Here is a 14,124-nt window from a genome sequence, read left to right on the forward strand (position 1 = left end):
TGCAATGAAGAGGTCGGTAAGAAGCAAGTGGTATGATTTTTTTTCTTCTCTCTCTCTGAATTCCCCAATAGCCCCCCGATAGCATGTCCAGCTTTATCCAATTGCCGTGGCCCGGCGCGAGATGTGACTGACGCTTCACAGGGGTCTCAAAGCACATGTGCCGATCCCGGTTGTGTGCAATGCTATTGGTCCGTCCTGTGTTCTCTGTGCAATTGCCAGCGCTAGCCTCACCAATCATGAGCAGGCGCCAGTCTTGGACATCTAAAAAGGACGTCTTAAGTCAGGCCTGATATATGGTATGGGCCAATGGAGGCACGGCCAAGCATTTCTTCAAGGCACATTTTTGGCATCGCAAAGAACATGTCGACTGGGTTGAAGATTGTAACCGTGGGGTGATGGAGAAGGGGTTTTCTTCCCTTAGCTATGCATACGTGATCTGTTGCAGGATGAATAAGCTATCCATGTTGACGGATAGGGTCCATGGCTCGCTGTCTGTACCCCATCACGGCGGCTGTAGGAGCCATTTGGTTGGCGTGTGGTCTATTCATGCTATGCAGTCAATCATAAAGTCTCACGACTGCCCCCAACTTGGGCACTGTCACACCCTGCTTGGATTTGTTCTCGAATTCTCCCAATTTCATTTAATCATCTTTCTACCTTTCGATATCCAACCTTGACTTAACACAATCGACTAGTCATCTCCCACCGAATTGCTCAATCGTACCATTCATATTACTGGGCTCATCATCTGAAGATCATCAGCTGCTCAAGAGCCACCCATTCCTGGTGATAATGGCGACCACGACCGCCGCCTTTCCGCTGGCAACAGAGGATCCTTACACGGGAGGACAGGATGCCAGTGCTGGCTCTGCGAATTCAGGAGGTGCCGTAGACGACGCGGCTGGCGCATCTGGTGGTACTTCGGGCGCAGTCGAACTGTCCCACGGTGCTTTGGTCGCAATCATTGTTGTTGTAGTGGTTGTTGCCATTGGTGGTAGTGAGTACACACATACCAAGAAGTCCGAGTCTGCAAAATATCTGACAGGTTTTTACTAGTTGCATCCGCCGTTTTATTCTATTTGGCCAAGAAGAGGGAGTGGAAGGTCAGAGAAAGTATACGCCGCTCGGCCAAGAAGGTCGTGACGGCTCTGACGCCTCGCCGCTCCGAGTTTCCGAGATCAGTCAAGGAGTCTGGAAGAACCTCGCGAGGCCGCACTCGATTGGATGATGTACCTCCCACCCCACGCCTGCGACCAGAAGATATCGAAAAGGGTCTTGCTGCAAAGATTCGACAAAGCCCGGACAGTAGAAAGAGTTCTCGAAAGTGGGGCCACAAGTAAAACGGCATAACCAGAATGATGTATACGTTCCGCGACTTCGGTCTGTATCGGGCTGTGAGGGAGGTTTACAAATTGTTGATCTGTTGCATGGCACGTGGCTGTTGGGAGTTGGAGCGGGACGAGAAGGTCGCTTTTTTCTTTCTTTCTCGATGATGTAAAATTACGCTGCTATGCCTTTTTATGTGTTTATACAGAAATCCTCGGGTATCACATTCGTCTAAAAGTATTTGTGCTAGCACTCCGCCTGGCGTCGAAACGTTTGGCTTTGGGTTGTGGTTCGGCGACTTCTTCGTCCTTTTGTTTCCGCCGCGTCTCTGGCACGAAAGTGACTGACCTCTCTCCGACCACATCGCCAGCGCGATTCTTGGTAACCCGTCCAGTTTTCTGAGCGCGAGATCCCAAGGCAGTGTCTTTCATGGACCGACCACCATTCTTGTTTGACGTAGAAACCCGCATGTCCATGCTGTCCTTACTGGCTTTTGGTTTCCGAGCAGGGGCAACCTCTTCATCTTCACTGCTAGAAGCGTCATCTGACTCGCTATCGCCCTCCATCTTGTACTCTCGCTCGGGCGCAGCACCGTTTGAGGCTTCCACCTTGGTGCTGGGGTTGAGCATTCTGAACTCGTGGGTATTTTCGTCAATGGCGAATTCCTCGTCCTCGAAGATCTTGCCGAAACGGTCATCGCCGAGCATACCAGCATTGAGATCGATCTGTGCTCTCTTTTCTTGGCGCTTGAGAAGGTTGTCTGCCAACTTCTGGTTGACCTTGACCTTCTTCTTGCCACGAATTCTGCTCTCGCGTTCCTTGTCGATCTTCTCCTTGATGCGCTTGGAGCGTTCCTCTTCCCAAGCATACGGGTTGGCGATAAGTCTTGCTTGGTCGTATAGCTTAGAAGCCACAAAGTAACCATGCATGTAAGGGCGCAGCAGACTGGTCTTGCCGATGAGGTGATCCAGGCTGAGCGACTTGAGCTCCGGTCTCGTAAGGAATTTGTAGTTTTCGTACGTTTCGGTCCGCACTTCTTCTGCCATCTCGTCCACCATGTTGTCCAGGAAGCTTGCCCATTTCGGCGCAGGTCCCAGTTCTGGAATGAACCACGCATGCTGTTGCTTGCCTTCATTGGCACTCAGCAACATACCAGTATCCTTGCACCATGCCACAGAGTTGATGTCCACCAGCGGCTCGACTGAGGTCCATGGCTTTCCATCCTGCTCGTCCCATATCTTGACTACACGCTTGTCGGCCGAAAGGATCTTCTTCTCTTGCGACGCAGTGGTCAAATGCTTTAGCTCTTTAACAGCAAAGCCCAGACCCTGATCCTTTTGTAGGAGAGGGACAGGACTTCTGAGATCGAATAGTTTGATCAGTCCGTTCGATGAACCCGTGGCGAGAGACAGCCCCGAGTCACTAAAGTTCAGCGCCGTAATTTCGCCTTCCTGACCACCAATGATGCTCACTCGGTTCTTTGATCTTGGGTCCCAAAACTCAATCGTGCCTATCGAGGTACCAAAGGCCGCTAAATTGTGAGTGCGCTCGGCTTGAGCAGCGACCAGGACGGCACCCACTCCGATGCTGCCCTGCAGACCTTTTTCGACACCCTCGTCGGCTCCAAGATCGATATGGTACGATTTCATGAATCGGCCGACCTCGAGGTTCAGGCGAAACACTTCTCCGTGTCCGTCGGCATCAAGGCCGACAGCGGGCACCAGAGCTTCGGCCGAGTGGCGATCGTAGATGAGATCTCTTCCATATCGTGGTATCCTCGTCTCGTAATGCATTTGGCCTTGTGTATGCAACTCAATCTTACGATCGCTCTGCAAATGTATCGACTTTGTGTAATCACTCGAGAGCAGTTGAAAGGTCGTGTTCAGCGAGGTCGTGTGTCGCGCAAAAGAAAGGGAAAGATGCGAGAGCTGGTGTACGTGGATTTGAGGCTTGTAGGTGCCGGTAGACATCAACCACTCGCCATCATCTGAGACGCGAATGCACTGGCTGGCCTCCTCGAACTCGAAGTCTTGCAGCAGCTCTATCCGGTTCTGGTATTCGGCATCGTTTTTCAAGCTGCGTTTCCTGCGACGAGCGAGCCAGTCTGGGAGGGGTCGTGCTGTCTCGGCGCCTGCGACCGTGTAGACGGACACATCGCCAGTCTTCTCGGCCTTCATTGTGCTTTAACAAGGTCGGGAGTATTGGTGCGCTGCGTAGAAGTGTAAAATGAAGCCATCCCACCTTCTGGCTGGGACTTCTCAAAAAAATATTATGGCGACCGACAGACTAGGCACTTATCGATAAGCCGGGCCCCACGTCGGTCGGCGCTAAGGGATTGATCCTCAAAAATGTTAGAACTACGTACTTCGTACGTACGTACATTTTAGTTCGTATCCGTACCATTCAACGGCCTCCACATGAACATTGACTGTGTACTTAGGATCGATGCACTCTGCAATGTTATTGCTACTATGCAATCCTGCACATTACGACCACAAGGGTAGAATTTCCAGAAAAGATATAGTTGCATAAATCATAAACCTTAGATTATGATGCGTATATAGTTGACCCCTCGTCCATTTCAGTGGTAATTCTCACCAAACCCGTGTACCAGAGGAAACTCCGACTTTCAGATATATAGTAATTCTTATGGTATATCTAGTATACAGATCAAGTTACAAAGTTTCACGAAGGAAAATGAAAACACGTCGTCTGTTTCTGCTCAAGGCAAAGAAATATAATTGATTTCTACCTATTCCGTAATACTCAGTCAGAGATTCTGGAGAAGCCTAGCATTGAGCAGGCCCCTACTGGTACATATTGTGCTAGCTACGTACTACCTTATTACAGCAGCCAGAGCCAGCTAACCGGAGCAGCTTGGGCTCCGCTGCTCAATGCGACTTTGACTTTTGTTGATTGGTCAGCCTCAACCATCAGCGGAGACCTTCAGCCAGGATGGCGAGCCGCGACTCATTCTCAGGGTATCTCTCTGGTACCTACCTACCAACCCTACCTGCCTCGACAACCCAAGCCTGGTGACTCTTGTGGCGCGCGACATCGACCTCCTCCTCCTTGGCAACACAATTACATCGCTCGAATTGCAAATTGACGAATGGGAAAGGCGTACAATCGATCACGATAGATACAACTCACGCGCCGCTCATTGTTCGACCCGATCTGGAGTCGTTGAAATGGGGACGAGCACCTTCTGTGCGTGACCATCGAATGCGACTACCGCGCTTGCCTCGATGCGCGCCGAAGACATACAACCTGCCATTCCATCGAGGCACTCAGATCCCCCGTCGCGGCCATTCGGTAGCTCCCTCTGAGTCTTTGCTTGGCCCGTATCAGTCGCTAGAAAATAGATACGGGACCAGAAGCTTGATAGAAACAGGATTTACGACATGGACCCTGCTGAATATGAGACTAATGTTCTAGTTATTGTAGGTGATGACTGTGTCCCTTGAGTGCCCTTTTTTTGTATCTCTACCTAGAGGCAGACTGACAAGGCTTGCCACAGAATAACATATCTGCCGTCGCTTATGCTTTCTACGAACCGGAATCACCACCCTCAAACTTCTACGTATCAGGAGCGATCGAATTCGAGGGCGCACTGCGGAGCGATGGCCATCTGGTATATGTCGATGCCGCCCGGCATGGCTTGTGGTGTTTCCGCTTGCAAAAGAAAGATGACCCGCCAGGCTCGCCGAGCTTCGCAAAGACGTTTGACTGCCAAGGGCTCAACTTCTTGTTAGTCGAGGATGGCCTATTTGAGCCCGCGAGTCTGCTCAAGAGCCGAGGGTATGGCGCCAGTGCAATCAATACACCTAGTAGTTCCTCCTCCAGCGCGTCAAACCCTCTCGATGCGGGACTCAGGGGCGTCCAGGCGGCTGCCTTTCCGGGTAGTCTAAACGATCAGGAGGTGAAAATGTCAGTGCAGGAGACCCGAGGCACAGCCACGACCACCGTCAGAGATGCATATCAGCACTTCATCTCGGCGGTTCTCTCTGCCTTGTCATCTACATTATGCAACACATCAGGAGCTCTACCCTTGAATTCGCGAACCCTGCTTTTGCCACAACGAATACAGGAGGAGAGTGGCATGAGCATACCCATCTTGACCTCATTGCGGGTGTACCTGACAACTACTGGCTCGCTTGTTGTCATGCTCCATGCCAGCTCCGTGAAGGGTCTCCACTCCCTATCCGAGTACGCATACCCGCCATTACAGGGTATCACGGTTCTTGCGGCGCCCCTCGGCGTGTTCGCGACTTGTCAAGCTGTCGCCGACAGTGAATACTCGTCGAATAATAGCGCCATGCCACAGTCTCCCGATACGCAAGTGTCTCGGTTGCGTCCAGAAAGAGAGTCAGGACACTGGCGGTCAATTTGCGCAAAATTGTTACAAGCAAGAAATCTGCCTTCCCCGATCAGCGGTACACAAAAATGGCTCAGCTTGCAGCGTGTTCGGAGGAAACCTATTGACCAGAGCTATGATGGAAAACGAACACCAATGATCACGGCCGCTCCAACCAGCCTCTCATGGCCATCGAACCTTTGTTTTTGCAAAGGTCTCTCCAGACTTAGCATTTCGGATATGCCATCTTCGAGTCCAGATGGTAGTTACGATCCTTTGGCAAATGCAAAAACCTGGTTCAACAGTACGACGGAACGAGAGGAACTTCTTGCCAGGAGGAAGCAGGAGCGAGAAGCAGCCGCTGCTCAGCAGTCTAGCACGGGCAGCCAACCACAGCCTGGAGCTGGGCTTTCCCCCATTGCCCTGCATCGGCCCAGTAATGCCGGAGTGCCTCCAGGCGCAATGTATCCAACGCCACCTGATGGCGTGCAGAATGCAGTCGGGTTTACTCCGTCGATAGACGGAACCATATCCAGCCCAGGACACCAGCCAATTACGACTGCCGTGGTCGAAATCGACACAACGGTGAACATGCCACCGGAAACTTTTGCAGATGCCTGGGAAAATCCAGAACCTAAGAGGGAACGGGGGGGCAGCTCGTTTGAGTCTGAAAATCTTTTCGGTGATCTTGGGCCAGACATGTTTGGTGACAATGATATAACCGACGCCGACTTTAGTTTCTTCGATGAGCAACCTGGCGGATTGGACATGACACTCGATAGCGTTGACTTGTCTGGTGCAGACAGGCTTCTCGACATGACCCAGGACTTCCACACTGCGCCAGTCACTGATGTTACTCCACGTCCACCAGTGGCACCTCCGCCATCAGCGCCTCCTGCACCCGTTTTTGCGAAACCCGAACTCAAGCATGCCAGAAGCTCCCTGAACGAGCAGCCCAGACGTAATACCGAACCTGACGTTGAGCGACAGCGATCCATGACCGTTAAAAGACAAGCCAGCCCGTTTACTCCTGATACGGTGTTCAAACGGATTAGGGCATCCATTGATACACGCAGCATGCCACAGCTCAAGTCCAACTGGAGCACACCGCAGCCGGGGAGCATATTTGACAAGGTTGAGTTTAGCCCCAGCCTTTCTCTTGTCAATCGCAAGTACCACGGGAATGGTCGCTTCAGCTTCTCGCTCAATCGAGACCAAGCATCGAAACCCTACGTTTTTGAGGCGCCACCTACAACAGGATATCTACGACGTCACGGAAAGGGCCGGAGGGCACTCAAAGACCCCCCTGCCAATGTTGGTGAGCTTTTTGCACGCATGACCAAAGGTCCTGGGATTTCTTCTCAACATCCAAGTCCAAGCAAGCTTGACGACCCGGCATCGGATGCCGATGAAATGAGTGTCGTGTCCGATCAAGATGACTCTAGCTACGATAGTGACGAGCCCTCATCGCCCGGCAAGACTGGAAGCGTTCGTAGGCGGCGATTGGATGACGATGAACAATCACTTGCTACCTCATTCAGAGAGCTTGAATACCCGGATGCCGCATCGCCCCATTCATCGGTAGACCTTCCAAAATTTTCAAAGTCGGATGTCGACCTACCCTTGGCGAGATACTTTGCAGATGCTGAGCCATCGAGCTCACAATTGATGATTCCAGACAATGACTTCGTCATAGCGGCGCAATTACTGACGGACCAAGCTTGTACAAGCACTTTGGGCATTGCAACTGATCCAACAGTTTCGCTACAGTCCAAATTGAGCCGTTGGCGGGAGCTGCTTGCAACAACAAATCTTGTTATGCAGGAGCTTCGATCTGCGTTGCCATCTTGGTTTGTCGACCTGGATGAGCAGCTTTTCAAGCCATTCCTAGAAGTGCAGGACGTTCCTCTGCTGGGACAACCATCACGGATGCAGCCCCGTCCACCTGGAGCAGAGCAACTGAAGCCGAGCAATCCATTCCAAATACCCCCACCGCGCTTTGAGATGAGACGTTATGACTCGAAACTTTCTGTTCTTCCCTCTGCGGTGACATTCTGGGAAAGCTTGGGCCTCGGTCCGTCCAACGGCCCTAAAAATATTCATTCTGTCTGCATATATCCCGATGCTGAGGGACTCGCGGACGATGTCGATGGCTTCTTGGACAAGATGCAGGGCTCATATGAGTCTCTCAGACTTGGTTCCTTTAGTCGCATGTCTGCTTCTCCCGATTTTCCCGGCGGGCTTTTCCCGCACGAGCTGGAAGCTTCTGGGCAAGATTTCAATGTAACAGGTTCAATCCTGAGCGCGTCACTTCTCAATGGACTGACGAAACTGAGTGATGTGCTATCACATCTCCCAGTCAAGGAAACCAACGTTGTTGTCTTTTTTGTATACTCGACGAGTATACCTGCATCGCCAGCCGAGTGCTGTTATGCATTCCATCAGCTGTTTGAAAGATATAAGAAGTTGCTACTTAGTAGTAGGACGCCGGTTGAGAATGATCTCGTGTTACAACTAGTCCCAATGGACTTCTTGGCATCAACCAACTCGATGTGCAGCCCATCGCCGCACGACTATGCTAGACTGGCAGTCGAAACATATGACCGCTGTACCATGTTTGGGGGTGCCATGCCGGCGCCTGCCATTGTCCTGGAGCAGACGATCCCGCGCATGATAGATTTCAAGCTATCAACCACACCCTCTGCATCGCTTCTTCATGAGAATACATGCCTTCACATTGCTTATGCACAGAGTGTGGATGAGCGATGGGTCACGGCTGCATGGACGGACAATCGCGGCAGTTTACAAATGACTGCGTCATATTGTCTTGGCCGAAAAGGCAAAACCATTGCCACGCCCTTTGTTGACGTTGGTCGCGAAATCTGGGAAAGCACACACGAAATGATTAGCACTCGAAAGGTGTCCTGGAGAATCATCATAACCAAGTGCGGCATGATGGATCAATCGGAGATTGACTTGTGGTCCGGTCTAGCACAGACGGAATCCAGAGCAACGGTAACATTGACACTCATCACCGTGGATACGGACCCATCGCTCCAGCTCCTGCCGCCAGAGGTGAAGGTGGCCAATAACGCTACTGGTGTCTTTTACACAACTCCCGTCTCTACACCTCAGCCATCAATGGTGTCGCCTGAACAGTCCGGGAACCCACCTACGCCGTCTTTACGCGACGCAACAAGTGCACCGACACCGGGCGGTCCCGGCGACGCGACTGCCGAGTCGGACGCAGAAGCAACTCTTACCGATGTGACTGATCATACGTGGGGCTCAATCCTGGCGCATCGACTTAACAACTCTACGTCCCTCACGGAGCTGTCTCCAGCAATTGTGAGTGGCTACTTGCTCAAGAAGGGTGGCAGCAGACTGGAGGATCCACCCACCGTGATGGAAGTCAACATTGTTCACAACGAGGGCAATCCAAGGGCTTATGAAACTCTGCTCCGGGAGATGCTTACATACTTTCGGGGATTGGGTACCCTAGCACGGGCAAGGGGGATGACCAACAGGGAAACAGATATTCGACCTTGGCACATTGCTGCGGCCGAGAATGGATCGCGGGCTTTATACAATCTCATGTGAGGAAAGACTGCCCGAGAGCTGTTAGGTACAGGAGGGGAACACATGAGTTTGGTTTGACAATACCATTTAAGCGCATTTGGAGTGGGTTAGATATCCCTTGAAATTATACGAAATGAAGTATATACTTGTCTGACGGGCCTGATTCGATGTTCTTGCTATTGATTAACTCATCGCTCCTGATATTTTGCCCCCTTTAGCTACGTGCTATGAAGTATTCCCGTGCTTCAGCGCTCAGCGTATGTTGTCTCTATTTGCGTCTTCACCCCGATCTGACCCTTGGGAGGAATGTAGAGTGCCTCCTCGCTCGAATTATCATCCAAAACGCTGTGGCCCATTCCGGCACCGGCCACCTTTCCGATTTCCGTCCTGTTGATCCCACTTTGCACTGTGTCACGTAAAAGTCAGCCCATCGATGCAGTAGAGGATGAATGAAACAGATATGGGGGGGGGGGGGGGCTTTCGAGAAAATAAAAAAAGACTCACATCCAAAACGATCGCCGCGCTCGACGCTGCGGAGTTCCATGGTTCCATTTTTGCTGCGGCCGAGGCCCGACGACTTGAGGTACGAGGATCCGTTGCGACCACCCTTGCCGGACTGGTTGTACGAGGAGCCCAACAGGCGCGGGGCGTAGCGCGAGGCAATGGGCTTGAAGGACGGGATCGATGCGGCCAGAATGCCGATGTTTATTTCAATAACGGACCAGTACATGGCGCCCGAAATGACATAGGTTGCGTCCAGCGCCGTCAGCATTTGTGGGATAAAGGTGATGCGAATGATTGAGGATACACAGGCACTGAGAAGAAAGATCTGTTAGTGCCTTGTCGGTTTGTCATATTTGATCATGGTTGAGAGAGTGAAGAGGAGTTGTGACTTACAAGAGACCCAGGCACAGAATGACTGCCAGTCCAATTTTTTGTCTCCGGGGCATCTGTAAGTTGACTATGACACGGGTTTGGTGGTTAGCCTGAAGGACTCGAAATACAATATACAACCTATTAAGTGCTCCATGAAATGATTAGATCAAAACGTACTGATGAGCTTAATGGGCAGCGTATAGGTGAGAAGATCGGTAAAAATATTGACAGCGGCATTGGCCAGATAAAAGGCATTGATATTGACACACTTCTTGTCGGTGATGGTCTGATCGTAAGCGGCGGCCACGGGGGAGCACTGAAAGATGCAAGCCATAACGTTGCCGCTGGCCTGGCACCCGACGACGGCAATCATGACAACGGCCAGGCGGCGGAGGAGCCGGTCCCCGAGCCGCATGTAGAGGGCCAATACCGAGATCTTGATGAAGCCCAGACATGCGTTGTAGAAGATGGAGCTGAACCACACAATCTGCGAGTACGGCGTCAGGTTGTTGTTTTCGTGGGCCATGGCTTCTTCAATGTGCATGCCCATTCCATGTTGGACAGCAGCAATACAAGCGGCCATGAAAGCCCACGATAGTAGGACTGCAATGCTAATGAGGGCTGTTTGTTTTAAAATCTCAAAGTCAGCATGCCTTGATCTTTTCAAAAAGCTTGAAATTGGGGTTTTCTATCTCAAAGAGAAGAGAAGAGAAGAAGACAAAGACAAGGTAGTCCCGAGCTGAATCCATATACTCACCATCATCAAAACCCACATGCTTCACCAGGAAGACACGAGCCCATAAACGCAGAGTGATCACTATGGCCGAGATGACGCCAAACACTATGGCGACGGCCATGATCGTCGGACCCTGAGAATCGGAGGCCATGGTGTCTGTCTGGGGTTCTCAACTTGTTTTCGCCGCACAGTGAGAGGATGGGGGAACTGTCAAGGAGCGTGGTTGTGCGGCGAGGGCCCGATACGCGAGGGAGGGAGAGATGTCAGGATATTATGATGAAATGAGTGTGAGAACTGGCAGTGAGGAAACCATAGTACGTGGATGTATCCTGTTCCAAAGATGAACTTCAATCCGCTTTCCGCGCTCGACTTCGCCGTGTGGAGGAGGAGGTCTTATTCTCCTAACTTTCTAGCGGCTTAAACCAAATCGCCGGGCCGTACCTGGTGGACGCGCCGTCTCTGGGGAAGATCTTTGTTGGTTTGGGGGGTCATCCAGAACGAAAAAGGAAAAGAAAGGAGACATGGCCCGGTGGCGATCATTCCCTTGCTTCGTTCTCTGTTGGAGAGTACAGTAGTAGTTTGCTAGGGGGAAGGGCTTTGCTTCTATGCAGTATGTAGCATCGCCAAGCATCATACAAAGTACGGGAGAAGGGGGAAAAGTGCAACGGTGCGAGTTGATTCTTTGCTGTATGTGACAGTGGCTGGTCAGGCCGAGCAGGGGTATTCCCTTTCGCAAGACAGGACCCCTTACATAGTACATATCTCTGGTGCGTTGTAGACTTGGACTATGCAGGTACCTAAAGGCAGCGAGAAAGCCGAATGTCGAGTCAATCATATGCACCGTCGTTGTCCTCGGTGAGAAATTTCGACCCACTATGAAATATCTCCGACGTGATGCCACGAGTAGACTTGTCTCGACTGTGGATAACATGGTGTACTATATAGATGCTGCTGACTTGTTTCTAGCCTGGATATCACAAGAACCGCCTTGAACAGAACAACTCAGTTAGCGATGCAATTCCTACTCGCAATTCTTGCAGCACACGAGCCAGCCAATAGCTTCATCATCCCATTAGCAAGTCATGGGTGCGGAGGAATTGTTTATACTTTGGGTATGAGCCGCGAGATGAGTCTCGAGGGTTGAAATTCAATTATAATGGAATGCTACGCAGCTCGATCTTCAGGGGACCTTTCCTCGCATGGGGGAGGGGCCATGGACGAATTACCCGCGCGTGCCAAATGTTGCACGACTGATATGGCTGCAAACTCGAGAGACTACGTACTACTATACTAGTAGTCAAGTTTGTGACGATCTACCTTCGGATCGGAATGAGAGGAGAATTTTCCATGGAGACGTACAATCATGCGGTGCCCTGGAAGAGCCAGGGTTCTCTCATGGGGGGGCATTGGCAATGGGCAATGACATTGGCTACCGGAAAGCTGGCCGAGAAGAGCCAAGGATTCGCATCCTGTGCCTGTCAGGCATTTGAAACCGTGATCCTTTCCCGGATTATCATACTGCATGCTTGTCGATAATGCCGTGTCACTCTACACAGAATAATTGTTTTGATTATGGCCACATGTTCTTGGTGGTTTCGGCAATTCCAGAGTGAACAGGAGGCATAAATCTTGGTTCGAGAAGAGGTGCTTACCTAAAAACTGGGCAGTGTGCACCATGTCCGCCTAGCAGGACTAGAACAGGCACCAAGGATGCGATTATTTTAGTCTGCCGCAGTTCAAGTGGGTTTTATTATTTTGTTAGCTACGTTTCGAAGAAGAGATATGCATTGTCTTCATGCTCGGGATTTGAAAGTTATACGTAAGGATGAGACTGTATTATATCCTAGCTTGCTCATTCTTTCCATTTTGTATCCTTGACCGGTGAATCGGTGTGTTGCCGAGAACTTCATAAATGTTGCTCTCTATGGTATAATCAGAACAGAGATCTGCGAGATCTGCAAACGGTGCTTTCGGTCACCTGGAAGGCTGAGCGATGGAAAGCTCCCGAGGCTCCTCCTTTGATCGTCGACTTATCTCGGTATTGTGAGCCGAACGTACGATTTTCCCCTTGATATCCTTGATATGCAAATTCACAACATTGACCCAATTGCTCATGTACGTACTCGGATCTTTCTTGTGCGACTGTGATGAGCTTCTACGGACCCAGTATAATGCGCGTGTCGTGGACTTATACCTGCATCATACATCATCATCTGTCATTTGCACATAACCATGTAGGGTCTCAGTCTACACCACACTGGGTATCGACTGCGAGACGGCGGCACAGCAAAACAAACCACAGCCACGATGCAACGTCGTCGCATTAGTGTATGGTATAGACCATCGGCCCCTCCTCCCGCCCCCTAACGCCTACACTAAAAGGTTAGTATATTAGTGTATGGTTTAGGTAGGTACAGAGACCGGACTTTTATATCCGTGCCAACCCTGTTTTACACCAAAAGTCACCATATTCAAGTGTTTACCAATAACCTGAAAAAAATCGTAAAATTAAGCTAGAACCAATAATCTATTTATATTTAATAGAAGAGCATTTTATATTATTTGATCTTTTTATTCTATTTTTTTTTAAAAAATTAGAAAAATTGTGAAAATTGAACGATGGTTAAAAATACGCTAATTTTGGTGGGGAAACCATAATTTTTCCTATTTAGCTTAATATATATTGCTATATTATCGTATACATTATATAAAAATAAAAAAAAAGTCTGAAAGTAGTAAAAGTTAGTAATTTATTTTTTATTTTAGCTATTTACGGATTTTTTCTATTTTTCCTGGGATATAGGTACGGGAGTGAATATAGTGACTTTTGGTGGGAAATAGGCCGTGCACGCATATAAAGTTCCGGTCATTGTAGTTGTGTCTATTTGGACACAGAGCACTAACGTAACCGTTCAATGACTACCACTGGTATCCCGAAGTGAGCATGCTCGAGTCGGACTAAAGTGTGTAGGTTTTTAGGTAAGCTGCTACGGTCAACCAGATGATCTATCGTCGGGGCTCAGCCGAGCACTACATTACTTGATGCGTAGTTGTGTAGGTAATGCCCAATAGGGCAATAGATGACAAGGAAAGCCAGGCCCACTGGGTTAGCCAGGGATCAGGGTCTTGAAAAGGGCAAATAAAAATCACCAACTTGCCAAGGAAGAAAAACACAGCAACAAGAAGAAAAAGCCTCAGTTGCTTAGGCAGTATTGACTAAGATGTATTTTCAATGTCTAGAACGTCCCTT

The 14,124-nt window shown here is 50.1% G+C and overlaps 4 protein-coding genes across 4 annotated transcripts; 2 read left to right on the top strand and 2 right to left on the bottom strand.

The window, feature by feature from the left end:
• Positions 1-792: 792 nt before the first annotated feature.
• On the top strand, positions 793-1,340 carry PFICI_09820 (uncharacterized protein; the record flags this gene model as incomplete). Its single annotated transcript, XM_007838401.1, has 2 exons — positions 793-997; positions 1,057-1,340. 2 exons carry the CDS (start codon positions 793-795, stop codon positions 1,338-1,340), a joined length of 489 nt encoding a protein of 162 aa, XP_007836592.1.
• A 207-nt stretch (positions 1,341-1,547) lies between these two features.
• PFICI_09821 (uncharacterized protein) lies at positions 1,548-3,503 on the bottom strand (the record flags this gene model as incomplete). The annotated part of the gene is made up of 1 exon (XM_007838402.1): positions 1,548-3,503. The coding sequence occupies one exon, from the start codon at positions 3,501-3,503 to the stop codon at positions 1,548-1,550; it is 1,956 nt and encodes a 651-aa protein (XP_007836593.1).
• A 1,227-nt stretch (positions 3,504-4,730) lies between these two features.
• PFICI_09822 (uncharacterized protein) lies at positions 4,731-9,283 on the top strand (the record flags this gene model as incomplete). Its single annotated transcript, XM_007838403.1, has 2 exons — positions 4,731-4,769; positions 4,847-9,283. The coding sequence occupies 2 exons, from the start codon at positions 4,731-4,733 to the stop codon at positions 9,281-9,283; spliced, it is 4,476 nt and encodes a 1,491-aa protein (XP_007836594.1).
• A 224-nt stretch (positions 9,284-9,507) lies between these two features.
• Positions 9,508-11,025, bottom strand: PFICI_09823 (uncharacterized protein; the record flags this gene model as incomplete). Its single annotated transcript, XM_007838404.1, has 5 exons — positions 9,508-9,668; positions 9,767-10,077; positions 10,160-10,223; positions 10,316-10,759; positions 10,896-11,025. The coding sequence occupies 5 exons, from the start codon at positions 11,023-11,025 to the stop codon at positions 9,508-9,510; spliced, it is 1,110 nt and encodes a 369-aa protein (XP_007836595.1).
• Positions 11,026-14,124: the final 3,099 nt, after the last annotated feature.

This window comes from Pestalotiopsis fici, assembly GCF_000516985.1.
Source record: "Pestalotiopsis fici W106-1 unplaced genomic scaffold PFICI_Scf_7, whole genome shotgun sequence".
Taxonomy (NCBI): Eukaryota; Fungi; Ascomycota; class Sordariomycetes; order Amphisphaeriales; family Sporocadaceae; genus Pestalotiopsis; species Pestalotiopsis fici.